The following is a 16,402-nucleotide window of genomic DNA, read 5'->3' as shown; positions in this document are numbered from 1 at the left end:
GGAGAGTAGGGAAAAAATCCTAAATAAGTCATTTAATTCAAATATGTATATTAACATTTTTATTCTCTCGAGATCCAGTATCTTGATTAGAAACGCTGTTTTTTACTTCAAAGTTTAAATAGAGAGGTTTAGAAGCAACTCAAAATTTAAACAGTGCTTTCACAGTCTCTTTCAGGATAAGGGTATTTGGTATTTTTAGCCCTGCTATAGCTATATATGCTTTTTTTTTTTAAGAGTTAATCTTTAATGCAAATAAGAACAACCTTTAGGTATTAGGATTTATGCTAGGATTTTGCAAATAGCTTGGATGATAGCATCCTAATGGCTTCCAGCTTGAAGTATTATACATCTCTCTTACAGTATTGTTTTGAAAAGATAAAAGGTCAAAGGCTTGAAAGGACTCTGGAGAGTGTACTTGAAAATTATCGAAGAATTGAACCCTGTGTTTCAAAAAATGTTGCCAACAAGCTTTACTGTATTGTCTTAAAGAGAAGAAACCAGCCCTTCAGAATTTCTTCCTCCTGACAGTTTACTAAGTTGATACTTTTTGGGGGGTAAAGAATTGAACACCTGGTTTCTCCCTTGACAGATGGTGAATGTGTACCACGTACATCAGCATTCCTGTTTCCTATATCTTGGCAGTATCCTTGTGGATGAATATGGCATGGAAGAGGGCTGTCGGCAGGGACTACTAGACATGCTCCAGGTCTGTTTCCCTGGGGAGTATGTTAGAGGGATTAAAGGCCTTAGCAGTTTATTCTTCACCATGTTTTGAATTCTCTTGCTTCTCTATGTTTATCCTCCAGGCATGTTGATTTCCTATAATAGTAGAAACTTGTTAGTTGTTCTCTGGACAGACATGTCTGGGAAAGTGAGAGAGTGATTGACCATATGAATGTAAGGATTGTTACAGTTATTACTGCCAAATTTGTGCTCTCTAGAGGTAATGGTTTTTTGAGAGGTGAAGGGAACAAATGAATGTAAAACAAAGGATCTCTAAGCTCAAGCATGATTCTATTTTTAGTTTCTTGCCTGGAACAACCAGTGAACTAGCTCACTTACTAGCAGGGATGATCTTAGGGTAGCAGGCATTGGAAAAGGCTCCTGATACACTGCTTTTTTCCCCTCCTAGTCGTAGGAGGAAAGTATATTAGAGAGTTTATGATACTCCTTTTCATAAGATGTCTTTACCTTTAAAATTGACATTTCATGGGACACCTGGGTGGCTCAGTCAGTTAAGTGTCCGACTCTTGATTTTGGCTCAGGCCATGATCTCAGGGTTGTGAGATCGAGTCCCACATCAGGCTCTGCGCTGGGCGTGGAGCCTGCTTAAGATTCTCTCTCTTCCCCCCTCTGCCCCCCCCACTCACGCTCACTCGAAAATGACATATTATTATTAAAACTTAAAAATAAAAACTTCATCTGCTCTTTTAGTGGGCTTGACCATATCTAGTACATAAGCAGTCTTTACTTGCAGAAACTTCTAAAACTTTCTTTTCTGAGAAAGACAGAGAGTGAGCTGTGGGGGAAACGTGGGAAGATGGAGAGAGAGAATCTTAAGCAGGCTCCAGACACAGGGCTCACTCTCATTTCCCTGAGATCATGACCTGAGCCGAAATCAAGAGTTGGATGCATAACTGAGCCAGCTAGGCATCCCCAGAAACTTCTAAAACTTTGAGATGACATCTGTCCAGTTTCATCAACTAAAATTTATGCCCTCAACTCTTTCTGAAATGTGGACTTCATATGTGAAAACTGTATCAATTGAGAAAGATTTCTCTCTTTTCTTGATCTGATTCTCATCATAGTCTTTTTCTTTTCCCATCTGTGCTTCCCCCACTTTGTTCTTTTTGTATATGTTGTGATATTTAGCAAGTCTGAATGCTGTTGGATTTGTATGCTAGTTTATTTAAAATCACTCTTCTGTTTTAGGCACTGTGCATCCCTACCTTTCAGCTGCTGGAACAGCAGAATGGGCTCCAGAATCACCCTGACACTGTGGATGACCTGTTTAGGCTGGCCACCAGGTCAGTCCTTCTGAAAGAGCAACCTTTTCTTTTATTGCTTATCCCCATCACTGCTTCGTCTTGTCATGTAACACTTGATTGTTTGCTTCTCTGTAAAATGAGGTTCGTGGAATATAGGTAGGTTAATGATCCGTAGCCCAAAGTTAAATTGTGAACCGGAATAGCCCTGTAAGTGAAGAAGAGGAGTTGGATGGGAGCAAGGTAAAGCAGCCGGGTTTTCTATCACAAAGGAGGGAACATGCACAAGACAGTTAAAACCAGCTTGTTAAAAACAATTTGACTAGGAAATCTCTAGAATCCCTTGTAGTTTTAACTTTCTGTCCTGCTCTGATGACATGTTGCACTTCAGCTTTTTCCTTTGCAAAGCTTGGCATCCTTAGATAATGATCGTATCTCAGAGTAAAAAATTCTTAGGTTTTTAAAATGCCTTAGAAGTTGTCTTGTTCTGCACTTCCTCGTTCTACCCCCAGCTTTCCACCCCAATTATTGCCTAAATTTCCTTTTACCAGTAGTAATACTGATTATATTATTGCCAAACCTTTGAATTCCTTCTTTAGTCCCTGGCTAAGGAATTTGAACCAAATCAGTTAATGAACATAAAAGCATTTAAAAATTATGAAAAACATGTATATGTAATTATGCATTTAATGTATATTTTATCACTTACAAATGCAAAGTAGCATTGACTGTTTCAGGATTGTCTATTGAATGCTTTTTTGGTTAGTTTTTGGACAAGTTAGAAACACCTTTGTTGTTGTTGATATGAGAACATTGGGTGGACTCTCTAGTCTCTGTTTTCCCAGTGTGTGTTCCTTGAAAAACTGATTCACAGAGATGCTCTTCGCACAAATAGCATTATGAAGTAAATTTGGAAAATATTGTATCTTTTTTGTGGAGATTCTCCATGTACGTTAAAGGGTCTGAGAGATCTTATGGGACGCTGAGTGGAAAGTTTAGAGAATTCCCATATACCCCTGCTATACCCACCCCCCAAACCCCACGGCCTCCCTCACTATCAATATCTCCCACCAGAGTGGTCTTTCTCTGGAGTTAATAAACCTATATTAATAGGTCATTATCACCCAAAGTCCATAGTTTACATTAGGATTCACTCTTGGTGGTGTACCTTCTATGGATTTGGACAAATGTATAATGACATGTATCTACCATTATAATATCATATGGAATAGTTTTAATACTCTAAAATTCCATGTGTTCCCCCTGTTCAGCCCTCCCTCACCCTCCAACTGATAGCAACTACTGAACTTTTTACCATCTCCATCTGTAGTTCTGCCTTTTACTCTGGCTGCTTGCAGAGCCTAATCCTGTCATTTATACGAAGCCTCTCTTTCCACTGTCTTTCCACACCAGGTTTATTCAGCGTAGCCCTGTTACCTTGCTGAGGAGCCAAGTGGTCATCCCTATCTTGCAGTGGGCCATTGCCTCTACTACCCTGGACCACCGGGATGCCAATTGCAGTGTCATGAGGTTCCTACGAGACCTTATTCATACAGGGGTAGCCAATGATGTAAGTATAAACATTGTACCTTTCTTCTTTGCAGCCCATCACCTTTTTATATCTCTTCTTCATTTCTTAGGGGAAAACCAGATTCTCCTTATTTGAGCTATATTGGTAGGTACATGCCATTCAGTAACCAAAGCATTAACTCTTAGATTTAAGACCACCTCTAGTAAGTACCTGTAAGCTATATAAAACAGTTTAAAAGTATTTCCGCGCCCATGTCATTCAGGGTTTAGTAGAAGAGATAAACAGATATAAAGATTTAAGTAACAATAGGAAGGCAGTATTTGATTGCCAGATGAGTGATAAAAGTCATGATTGCTATGAGATCAGAGGAGGGAAAGCTTGGTCAGAAGCAGGTTGGGATTAATTTCTGGAAGAAGAGGGACCTCAGTGGGGCCATCAGATATAGGTTGAATTTGGATGGATTAGAGAGGGGAGAAGAGTCTTAACTGGGGCGTAAATCATAGAGGAAGTCAGGATAGTACTAAGTATGTTAGACAATTAAGAGACCTGTTTGGCCAGAGTAGTAAAATGGTTCACAGAATTTTCAAAGTTAGATATGGCTCGATGTTGTGGGATAGAATTTAAGGTAATAGCGAACAGTGAAGAAATAAGCAACTACGTGAACGGGCTAATTATTTAAGAAGTTTGGTCATGGGACACCTGGGGGGCGCAGTCGTTAAGCGTTTGCCTTCGGCTCAGGGCGTGATCCCAGAGTTCTGGGATCGAGCCCCACATCAGGCTCCTCTGCTAGGAGCCTGCTTCTTCCTCTCCCACTTCCCCTGCTTATGTTCCCTCTCTCTCTGGCTGTCTCTCTCTCTGTCAAATAAATGAATAAAATCTTAAAAACAAAAAGTTTGGTCATAAAAGGAGAAAGAAAAAGAAAACTAGATGTGAAAAAGCAGTTTGTAAGAAGTTATTTTTTTCAAGATATTAGAAATATATGTATATTCAAGACTATAGAAAGGAAGAAAATAAGGTTTTTTTGATAGAGAAGATTAGGTATCTGATAGAAGTCTTTGTTTATTCAGTTGGTTTTAAAAAAGGAAGTAGGAACACTTTATTTTTCATAGAGAAATAATTAAAATTGCTACGTGCAACCTTCACTCATTATTCTCTTCTGCTTTCTATTCATGAAAAATCTAAGGGTTAAGGTTAATCTCAGCGGAAATCCATGCCCATTTCCTTGATACTAAACTCTTAATGTTTTCTTCCTCGGGACAGAATATTTTAGTGGAGTCTGTGAATCTAGCTGTTATGTATATTTCTTTTCCAGGAAGGAGGAATTATTAGATTGGAGAGTTGAAACTAGAATTCATCTTTGGGGGCGCCTGGGTGGCGCAGTCGTTAAGCATCTGCCTTCGGCTCAGGGCGTGATCCCAGCGTTCTGGGATTGAGCCCCACATCAGGCTCCTCCGCTAGGAGCCTGCTTCTTCCTCTCCCACTCCCCCTGCTTGTGTTCCCTCTCTCGCTGGCTGTCTCTCTCTCTGTCAAATAAATAAATAAATAAAATCTTTAAAAAAAAAAAAAAGAATTCATCTTTTGCTCTTGTTTCCTTATAGCACGAAGAAGACTTTGAATTACGGAAAGAACTGATTGGACAGGTGATGAACCAGCTCGGACAGCAGCTTGTTAGCCAGCTGCTCCACACATGCTGCTTTTGTCTCCCTCCCTACACCCTGCCTGATGTGGCTGAAGTGCTCTGGGAGATCATGCAGGTTGACAGACCGGTAAGATTGTTTTCATGAAGAACCCATTCTCACAGTCCTTAAACTTTGGTTCCTGGAGGCAGGCTATAACTTTGAAACCAGCTGTGTTGTATATCCATGGAACCTAATCTAGGCATATTGCTAAGTTTAATTATTGGATGCAGGGGCCTATAGAAGGCCAGTAATTCATTATTAGGTTTTTGAAAGCATGTTGGCGTCACTGTCACAGGGTTTGTTTACCTAAAGTGAATACTAAGCATTGAATTGAGCTGTGTAGCTGGCCAGTGAGAAATTTGTTCACTTGTGAGAGATGGGTATGTATCAGTTACATGGTGGTACAGGTTATTCAAGAAGTGCATTCACTCCAAGCTCCTTAGATAGTACTGTATGGTTTTCCTTGGTAATAAATCTAGCCAGAGCATTTGGGGATACAGAAGCAGAAAATCAGCTCACAGTACACACTTGGATTTCTCCTTTGGATTAATTTGCATCTTGTTTCAATTCTTGATCCAGGGCATTTATCACCTGAGCATGGAAGTTTTTTTTAGGCTGTCCAGTAATGCCCAAGTAATTTCAGTGCTGGGCCACATGATCATAAATCAGGTTATGTGTACTGCATGAAAGTTTTGGGCATAGTGGTAAAGTATATATAGCTTATAGGTTATTTTTTAAATAGGATTTATAATTTTTAATATTAATATAAAAATAGTTTAGGAAGGCACACAGTTCTAGTTAAAGTGAGCTATCTTCCAGAACCACAGAAAAATCCAGATGCACAAGTTTATTGTAACTTTTAAGTCCATGTACATCTTAATGTTGTCTCTTACTTTGTATCATTGATGACAGTTGTTAGCCTCAACTTCAGCAGTTTCACGAAACAGAGTACACCTTTACTGTTGGATTCTGATGTTACTGAGCCAAAAGTTCTGCCTTGGATTTGTGTGTTCATCTCCAAAATTCAGTGATTAGTTTATATTGTCTTAGTGAGCACATGCTTTACCTGATCTTTGGCTGAAGTGAAAGGTGGTCACATGTAGGCTTGATAAATTTCTAACATTTTCTTCAGGTTTATCTTCCAAAACAGCCTCATGAACTTTATTTTTAAGATCTGTTTATTTGAGAGAGAGAGAGAGAGAGGGCACAAATAGGAGGGCAGAGGGAGAGGAAGAGAGAATTCTAAAGCAGACCCTGAGCTGAGGGCAGAGCCCAACACGGGGCTCGATCTCACAATCTGAGCCCAACCAAGAGTTGGACACTTAACCGACTGTGCCACCCAGGCACCCCTAATTCTTAGATATCAAACTCGCGAGGCTCCTATGTGACTTTGGTTTCATCAGGTAGCTCTGCCGTTGTTCCATGTAAGCTCAAATGCTTCAGGAATGCCTAGCATCTACAGTTCCTGTTGCTAGTTGTTCAGCATGTTCTGTTTCAATCTGATCCGGCTATATTTCTGTGTTTTCCTAAGGAAAGTACTCAGTGAACCCCTCAGTGCCAACACGTTTAATTACAAAAGTCCTTGACATGAGAAATTAAATTTCCATACTGTTACTTTTTACAAACATACTTGGTTCCCAGGTAATAGAAAATATATGTTAATTTAACTTTATAAAAACATTTGTGGGGCACCTGGGTAACTTGGTCAGTTAAGCAGCTACCTTCAGCTCAGGTTATGATCTCAGGGTCCTGAGATCGAGTTCTGTGTCGGGCTCCCTGCTCAGCAGGGAGTTTGCTTCTCCCTCTGACCTTTCCCCCTGCTTGTTCTCTCCCTCTCTCTCTTTCTCTCTCTCTCTCAAATAAATGGATAAAAAAAACTTTTAAAAAATGACTAAAAATTAAAACATTCTTGATTTGTAAACATATGGTTAAGTGCTAACAGAGGAGGAAAATTAGAACAGCAGGTTGAGGCAGGAACAGAAACTAGATAGCCATGGGCTCATAAGAGTTTACTATATAGATAGATACCCACAGAATGGTGTCAAGCAATTTAAAGTGATTGTTTTCTGTAAACATCAGCTTACTACTGAGTTTTTGTAAAGGAACTCTTAACATAAATATAGTTGTCCACACCCTGTAAACTGATTGAAATTCTAAGGATGTAAGCCCAAAGAAAATTTGCATTCTTGAGCACTTTCTCAATCACACCATTTTCAGAATTCAACAGGGATTTTTTTTTTTTAAGATTTTATTTATTTATTTGACAGAGATAGAGACAGCCAGCGAGAGAGGGAACACAAGCAGGAGGAGTGGGAGAGGAAGAAGCAGGCTCATAGCAGAGGAGCCTGATGTGGGGCTCGATCCCAGGACTCTGGGATCACGCCCTGAGCCGAAGGCAGACGCCTAACCGCTGTGCCACCCAGGCACCCCAGGGATTTTTTAATAGAAGATGGCATATCAGCTTTGTTGGGTGATTTGAATATACTATTTAAACCCTTACCTTCTTTGTTGGATACACATCTGTGGCAAATTTATTCAGAGTTTTCAACCAGATTTCTCAGATTCCCTAATTAGAAGATGATGAGCCCCATTGTGTGCTAGCTGATTAGTTTTGCTTTTTGGTTTTGTTTCTTATTGTTCTTGTTCAGGGCTGCATTGTACTTAACTCATAGGCTGTTTTTGGATGCCAAAACTTTTATCAGTTAAGGGTTCTTCCTGAATCTCTTGCCCCTCCTTGTTTGTCTTAGTGTAGAGTGTTGTCTTCCTTGGGGAAGACATTCCCCCCTTCCTTGGGGGCCAACATTTGGAGAATTATGCAGTACTTCTTACGCATTTATAATGTAATATTTACTTTTGCTCTGGTTTGTTTTCATGAATTAACATAATGGGGGAATATATAACGTGAAAAATTTTTGTTACAAAGGTTATTTCATTGCTGAAAACTATGACCAAAGTGTACACCCTACTTAAGAAAGGCATGGAAAGTTAGAGCTAACTCAAAGAACAGTTCAACTGAAAATAACCCAGAGAAAGTCTCTAGAATTCGATTTTTAGTTTGAAGAGGAAGGAAGGAAGGGGGGTAGGGGTAGACAGTTTTTGTACATATGAAAGGTATAAAGAGACTATGCTCAGAAGTAAATAATATTCTTTTACAACATTTTTTAAAAGATTTATTTATTTGAGAGTGAAAGTGTGTACAAGTGGGGGAGGCACAGAAGGGAGAGAAAGAGAATCCCAAGCAGACTCCCTGTTGAGCAGTGGATCCCACAACCCATCAGATCACGACCTGAACCGAAACCAAGAGTGGGACGCTCAACCCAACGAGCCATCCAGGCACCCCAGTAACATTCTTTTAAGTAGCAGCCAGAGTGAGCAGCAAAATTTTCTGACCCAAAGAAAGGCAGGTATCACAGAGGAGCTGACTGGTTATGACTGTTCTACTGAGAGTTGACCTTAAAATCCTTTAGACCCTGGATTCATATTATGTATGTATTCTTTGACATGTTTACTTAACTATACTTTTTGTCCTTGCTCTTTGAGGTACTGAACTTTTGCTGTAGGTTGCCTTCGATCTTTACACTCAAGAGTTTTCGGCAGCTGTTTAATTTTTGAAATATTACGGAAGTTTAATGACAGAAACAGAACAATAGTCTCATCCAAAAGAGACTTCACTTCAAGGTAGAGAAGGGCTTTCTTAAATGATGCCTGCTATACCTTTGAAGGGAAGTCTAGGTTTGCCTTTGTAGACGATTCCAAACCCCAGAGGGTTGGAAGGCCTAAAGATAGTAGTGCTTTTGTTAATTCCTTTACTTACTTCCAAGTCTGGAAGAGCTGATGCTGCTAAGAAAAACCTGCAGGTTTTATTATTTGTAGGGTCCAGTTGAGGAAGTCCTGTCTCCTCTTAAAATTCTTACCGTCTCTCTGCACAGACTTTTTGTCGATGGTTAGAGAACTCCTTGAAAGGTTTGCCAAAGGAGACAACCGTGGGAGCGGTCACAGTGACACATAAACAACTTACAGATTTCCACAAACAAGTCACTAGGTGAGTGATGTGGGGGTTTTTTTGTTGTGTTTTTTTAATGTGAACAGAAATGGGCGTGCAGAAAAAATAAATCTTTGTTTCTTATACCAAATTTACCCAGGAGTATGATTTTTGTGTACCTTTGTAAATTCACAGTTTAGTATCTGTTTAGCATTGAATTGCCCAAATTGACATTAGAAGCCAATCTGAGGGAAATACCACCATGCTTTGTGGGTGTGCAGCAGTTTTACTGTACAATTTTATTAACTGGTATAAAATCTTAATGGGTAAGTGGAAGTGTTATTTCTTCCAAAAGAAAAATGCATTCATCAGCCCACTACCCTTCACAAGATCTGTCTTTATCTTTCTGAAGTCCTCTGTTCTCAGCCATATTCAGGGGTCAGAAATACAGGTGTGAATAAGAGAAGCATTAGTTGTAAAACAGAGATGATGTAAACTGCAGTGAACTGGAAAATTTTCACTGTATCTAAGGATCCTGAAATTCTAATTTCATGCAGGCCAAACAAAATACCTCTCTGAGATGCATTAGGCCCATGAGCTGCTTGTTTACAGCTTAGTAAAATGTTAAGTATACGTATTTTTTTACTGTGAACATAGTAAACGTTTTAAGCGTCACTACGTAGTCTAATTACTACTTTATAGCCAAAAAAGTGATGCTTTATTTCCATAAAGTGCCTCTATTAGTAGACATTTAGATTATTTTTTAGTATTACAGATAATATTAAAACTCTAGCCTTTTCCTTTTGACTGTTTTCCTTAAAATGCAATCACTGAGTCAAAGGTTATGAGATTTTTATGGCTTTTGATGGTGTTAATGATAGCAAATTAAGGAGTCTTTTGTTAACTGTGTGCTACCTTGCCCTGATACACCTTTTTTTATATATCTAGAATCTCTAGAATTTTGCCAACGTTTTAAGCATTGGCTTATATTCATACAGTAGTGGAAATGATTTACAGGTCTGAGAATGAGTCTTGCAGTAAGGTTTGGTAATAGTGAAAAAACACTGAAAATATTTGAATTGTTCATCAATAGAGAATGGTTAAATAATTAACAGAATATAAATAAATAGGCACTAGAAGAGAAGGAGCAAAAATATGCATGTCATGATACAGAAATATATGTAAGGTATATTATAAAGGGAAAAAATAACAGTGTCCTATAACCCAACTTGTACTGACAATTTCTTAACTTTCTAATCATGATAAAATATACATAGAATTGATCATTTTAACCATTCTCAAGTATACTGTTCAGTAGTGTTAAGTACATTCACATTGTTGTGCCATCAATTTCCAGAATTTTGTTCATCTTATAAAACCGAAACTATACCCATAAAACAGCAGCTCCCCCTTCTCCCATTCCCCAGCCCCCAGCAGCCACCACTCTACTTTCTGTTTATGACTTGACTACTCTAGGTGCCTCATATAAGTGAAATCATACAGTATTTGTCCTTTTGTGACTCATTGTAATGTTCTCAAGGTTCATCCATGTTGTAGCATTTGTCAGAATTTCCTTCCTTTTTAAGGCTTGGATAACATTCCATTTTTTGTATATACTACATTTTATTCATTCATCTATCGGTGGACGTTTGGATTGCTTCTACCTCTTGGCTATTGTAAATAATGGTGCTGTGAACATGGGTGTACAAATATCTCTTCAAGACCCTGCTTTCGGGGTGCCTGGGTGGCTCAGTCAGTTAAGTGTCCCAACTCTTGATTTCTACTGAGGTCATAATCTCAAGGTTTGTGAGGTTGGGTTCTGTGGTGGGGATGGAACCTGCTTAAGATTCTCTCTCCTTCTCTGCCCCTCCCCAGCTTTAAAAAAAAAAAAAAAAAAGACCCTGCTTTCACTTCCTTTGGACTGAAAAGAATTTCCAGCACTGTCCTTTTCCCCACTGAATGGTCTTGGCACCCTTATTGAAAGTCATTTTACCGTATATGCGAGGGATTTATTTTGGGGCCCTCTGTTCTATTCCATTGATCTCTGTGTCTGACTTTATGTCGGGACAATACTGTTTTGATTACCATGTCTTTGTAATAATTTTGAAATTAGGAAGTGTGAGACCCCCAACTTTGTTCTTTGTCCAAGGTTATTTGGAGTATTCGGGGCCTTTTGAGATTCCATACGAATTTTAGGATAGATTTTTTTCTGTTTTCACAAAAAATGTTGGTAGGATTTTTGATAGGGATTACATTAAATCTGTAGATCAATTTGAGTAGTGTTGACATCCTAACAAAATCAAGTCTTCCAGTCCATGAACAGGAGATGGCTTTGCATTTATTGGTGTCTTTAGTTTCTTTCAGCAACATTTTGTAGTTTAAGTATTACATTCTTTTTGATGTTGTTGTAAGTGAACCAACTTGCACTTTTAAAAGCTGTTTTATTATTTATTTATTTCTGGAGAGATAGACAGCTAGGACCAGAATGGGAGGGGAAGAAAGACTTTTACTTTTTATTTCATAATTTTCTGTACTATTTTCATTTTTTTCACGAGTATGTGGTATACATTTATAAACCAGACCTAGTTTTTTAAAGGGGGAGAGGGGCGCCTGAGTGGCTCAGTCGGTTAAGCGTCTGACTTCAGCTCAGATCATGATCTCCCAGTCTTCTCGAGTCTCCTCAGGCTTCAGTGCTCAGCGGGGAGCCTGCTTGTCCCTCTTCCTCTGCCCTTCCCCCTGCCTGTGCTGAGTGCGTGGGCTCTCTCTCTCTCTTTCTCTTTCCACGTGCTTGCTCTCTCTCTCAAATAAATAAAATCTTTTAAAAAAAGTAAAAGGGGAGAAAATAAATTGTACATGGTGGTACAAGAGCTAATCTTCTTTTCTGAGACTTAATTTTAATCTTACTTTCCAAAATGGTTTACTTTCTGATCTCCAGGAGTTTCTCCAATAATTTTGCTCATTTGTTAAAATTCCAAATCTATGAGTGCTGTTATTTTGTAGCTTACCAAAAGTGGCTTAACTTCATGTCCCAGAAGTAACTGATTTTTGGCCATAGATCAAGTGACATGCATGACCAAAAAATGGCATGTGACTACCTTCATGACATATTTTGCCAGAAGGGAATTTGCCTTCCTTTAAGTAGGTGTATATTGACTGTGATGACTTTACAAAATTATTTTATTTCTTTTTAGTGTGAATCTTCCCAGTAGAAGTAGTATTCCACCTCTAAGCAGTCTCAAGGAAAAGAGTGTAATAGCTGCTTCTGCTTCTGTTTTGCTCTGTTCCATCTCGTATTGGTCAGTAGAAGGGCAGGATAATATTGGCTCTAATTTCCTTAAAGCAAAGGGAGCCTAGAGAGAACGCTCAAAGGACTAGGCTTAGAGTCAAGGATGTTGGCATGAATCTTGCCACTTACTGAACGCTCGGCCTGTTCATCTGTAAAACAGGGTTAGTAATACCTGTCTTATTCATAAGGGGTTGAGATATCAAGTGGAAATCTAATGATTTGGTATGTAGTAGTTGATCAATGAATGTTAACTTTCTCCTTGGAAAAGAACCTGCTGGAATGTCCTTATGCACTTGCAAAGCTAGCTGGAGCATGTCTCCTGCCAGCTCTAAGGCAACCACCCACACATTCTAGAATAAGTCTCCACCAAACCTGTATTCCCATATCTGGGCTAATCTGTGATAGGTAGAACCATAGAATAAGTCTGAAAAGTCATGGACATTCCCTCCTTTAAGGAAAATTGAGTGGCACAGAAAAGGAACCCAAATAGTGGAATGCTACCGNGTTTGGATTGCTTCTACCTCTTGGCTATTGTAAATAATGGTGCTGTGAACATGGGTGTACAAATATCTCTTCAAGACCCTGCTTTCGGGGTGCCTGGGTGGCTCAGTCAGTTAAGTGTCCCAACTCTTGATTTCTACTGAGGTCATAATCTCAAGGTTTGTGAGGTTGGGTTCTGTGGTGGGGATGGAACCTGCTTAAGATTCTCTCTCCTTCTCTGCCCCTCCCCAGCTTTAAAAAAAAAAAAAAAAAAAAGACCCTGCTTTCACTTCCTTTGGACTGAAAAGAATTTCCAGCACTGTCCTTTTCCCCACTGAATGGTCTTGGCACCCTTATTGAAAGTCATTTTACCGTATATGCGAGGGATTTATTTTGGGGCCCTCTGTTCTATTCCATTGATCTCTGTGTCTGACTTTATGTCGGGACAATACTGTTTTGATTACCATGTCTTTGTAATAATTTTGAAATTAGGAAGTGTGAGACCCCCAACTTTGTTCTTTGTCCAAGGTTATTTGGAGTATTCGGGGCCTTTTGAGATTCCATACGAATTTTAGGATAGATTTTTTTCTGTTTTCACAAAAAATGTTGGTAGGATTTTTGATAGGGATTACATTAAATCTGTAGATCAATTTGAGTAGTGTTGACATCCTAACAAAATCAAGTCTTCCAGTCCATGAACAGGAGATGGCTTTGCATTTATTGGTGTCTTTAGTTTCTTTCAGCAACATTTTGTAGTTTAAGTATTACATTCTTTTTGATGTTGTTGTAAGTGAACCAACTTGCACTTTTAAAAGCTGTTTTATTATTTATTTATTTCTGGAGAGATAGACAGCTAGGACCAGAATGGGAGGGGAAGAAAGACTTTTACTTTTTATTTCATAATTTTCTGTACTATTTTCATTTTTTTCACGAGTATGTGGTGTACATTTATAAACCAGACCTAGTTTTTTAAAGGGGGAGAGGGGCGCCTGAGTGGCTCAGTCGGTTAAGCATCTGACTTCAGCTCAGATCATGATCTCCCAGTCTTCTCGAGTCTCCTCAGGCTTCAGTGCTCAGCGGGGAGCCTGCTTGTCCCTCTTCCTCTGCCCTTCCCCCTGCCTGTGCTGAGTGCGTGGGCTCTCTCTCTCTCTTTCTCTTTCCACGTGCTTGCTCTCTCTCTCAAATAAATAAAATCTTTTAAAAAAAGTAAAAGGGGAGAAAATAAATTGTACATGGTGGTACAAGAGCTAATCTTCTTTTCTGAGACTTAATTTCTTAATCTTACTTTCCAAAATGGTTTACTTTCTGATCTCCAGGAGTTTCTCCAATAATTTTGCTCATTTGTTAAAATTCCAAATCTATGAGTGCTGTTATTTTGTAGCTTACCAAAAGTGGCTTAACTTCATGTCCCAGAAGTAACTGATTTTTGGCCATAGATCAAGTGACATGCATGACCAAAAAATGGCATGTGACTACCTTCATGACATATTTTGCCAGAAGGGAATTTGCCTTCCTTTAAGTAGGTGTATATTGACTGTGATGACTTTACAAAATTATTTTATTTCTTTTTAGTGTGAATCTTCCCAGTAGAAGTAGTATTCCACCTCTAAGCAGTCTCAAGGAAAAGAGTGTAATAGCTGCTTCTGCTTCTGTTTTGCTCTGTTCCATCTCGTATTGGTCAGTAGAAGGGCAGGATAATATTGGCTCTAATTTCCTTAAAGCAAAGGGAGCCTAGAGAGAACGCTCAAAGGACTAGGCTTAGAGTCAAGGATGTTGGCATGAATCTTGCCACTTACTGAACGCTCGGCCTGTTCATCTGTAAAACAGGGTTAGTAATACCTGTCTTATTCATAAGGGGTTGAGATATCAAGTGGAAATCTAATGATTTGGTATGTAGTAGTTGATCAATGAATGTTAACTTTCTCCTTGGAAAAGAACCTGCTGGAATGTCCTTATGCACTTGCAAAGCTAGCTGGAGCATGTCTCCTGCCAGCTCTAAGGCAACCACCCACACATTCTAGAATAAGTCTCCACCAAACCTGTATTCCCATATCTGGGCTAATCTGTGATAGGTAGAACCATAGAATAAGTCTGAAAAGTCATGGACATTCCCTCCTTTAAGGAAAATTGAGTGGCACAGAAAAGGAACCCAAATAGTGGAATGCTACCGAAAAAAAAAATCTGTGACATTTGCTCTATGAATGGGGAAGTAAGGTGCCCTCCCAGCCTGGCCTCCTTGATCTCTCATTGTGGAACAAGTTCTGCAGCTCCTCCTGTAGTAGGCTGCGACACAGTGGTGGGAAATGAACAGAAGAGAGGTAATGTTGAGGTACTAGAGAAAAGGTTCGAGATTGCTCACCTCCTTGTAGTAATTCTCTTTCTCTAGTATGCATTTTGCTCTTGAACCTTCTGTTCCATGCATGACTCAGTCTCCCTTTTGGTTGTAAGGTCCTGTAATTCCTGCCTCAACATGCTGCTTTGTTTGCTATCCTAACAGGGAGGGTAAACTGGTTCAGTTTCATTTCAGCAAGTCCAAGCCTGTTTTTCAAATGGTACTGGTAATTAATTCCCTAACATTTTTAGTTGGTCAGCTTGAAGAAAGCTGAGGTTTTTCCATTCTGAAATATCATTCTTGCTCTCCAAACACCACTAATTATGACTAGAAGAAATCCTGCCATCATTTCCCATTTCCCGTGTTTTCCCTCATTGATATTTATTCTTTAACTCTTACCACTTGCGTGAGAATCTCAAGGTCAGAAGATGTTGAATAAAGGAAGCATTGATCTAGAGTTAGAAGCCAGTATGGAGGTGTCTTCTTGCTCAAGTCGTTGGTTAGAGCTTGGTTACTCTCCATTATCCACGAACATTAGGTGAGAAGAGCTGTATTTCTCAGCACAACACTAGGACTACAGGGCTTGGGGAACAGTCACGATTAAAGTATTCAGAAGTATGGTGAAAGGATCAGGAATATGGGACTAGCAGCCAGAAAATAGAATCTAGAAAATAGTGGCCATTTTACTTTTTTAATTCTTTTTTAGAACTTTAAAAAAAAAAGATTTTATTTATTTATTTATTTATTTATTTATTTGAGAGAGAGCAAGAGACAGAGCATGAGCAGGGGAGAGAGGAAGAAGCAGACTCCTGGTGAGCAGGGAGCCGGATGTGGGGCTTGATCCCAGGACCCTGGGATCGTGACCTGAGCGGAAGGCAGAGATGCCCAACAGACTGAGCCACCGAGGCACCCCGATAGTGGCCATTTTAAATAAATGAATGAAATGAGATGAAATAGAAAATAAATGCCAGAAGGACCGAGGCGGAAAACAGAAAATAGTTGTGGTTTATAAGTTTGGTGGGCTTTTTTAATCCATTTCTTTGGGCCTAATCAAGGACACATTAAACATTTGGCTGAGGCTCTGGACGCCAGAGCAGTTGCCCACAGGACTGGAAGCAGAGCTGAGC

At 39.3% G+C, this 16,402-nt stretch overlaps 1 protein-coding gene across 4 annotated transcripts in view; it reads left to right on the top strand.

Moving 5' to 3' along the window:
* Positions 1–16,402, top strand: part of TNPO3 (transportin 3) — an 83,981-nt gene that overhangs the window by 64,001 nt on the left and 3,578 nt on the right. For all 4 annotated transcript variants that reach the window (XM_002913432.4, XM_019804192.2, XM_019804188.2 and 1 more), the window contains 5 exons: positions 590–706; positions 1,933–2,027; positions 3,399–3,555; positions 5,115–5,282; positions 9,125–9,237. In XM_002913432.4, the coding sequence (XP_002913478.1) occupies positions 590–706; positions 1,933–2,027; positions 3,399–3,555; positions 5,115–5,282; positions 9,125–9,237 (650 nt within the window). The remainder of the gene's footprint in view (positions 1–589; positions 707–1,932; positions 2,028–3,398; positions 3,556–5,114; positions 5,283–9,124; positions 9,238–16,402) is intronic.

This window comes from Ailuropoda melanoleuca, chromosome 1, assembly GCF_002007445.2.
Source record: "Ailuropoda melanoleuca isolate Jingjing chromosome 1, ASM200744v2, whole genome shotgun sequence".
In the NCBI taxonomy this organism is placed as follows: Eukaryota; Metazoa; Chordata; class Mammalia; order Carnivora; family Ursidae; genus Ailuropoda; species Ailuropoda melanoleuca.
This window is presented reverse-complemented; position numbering and strand designations above follow the sequence as displayed.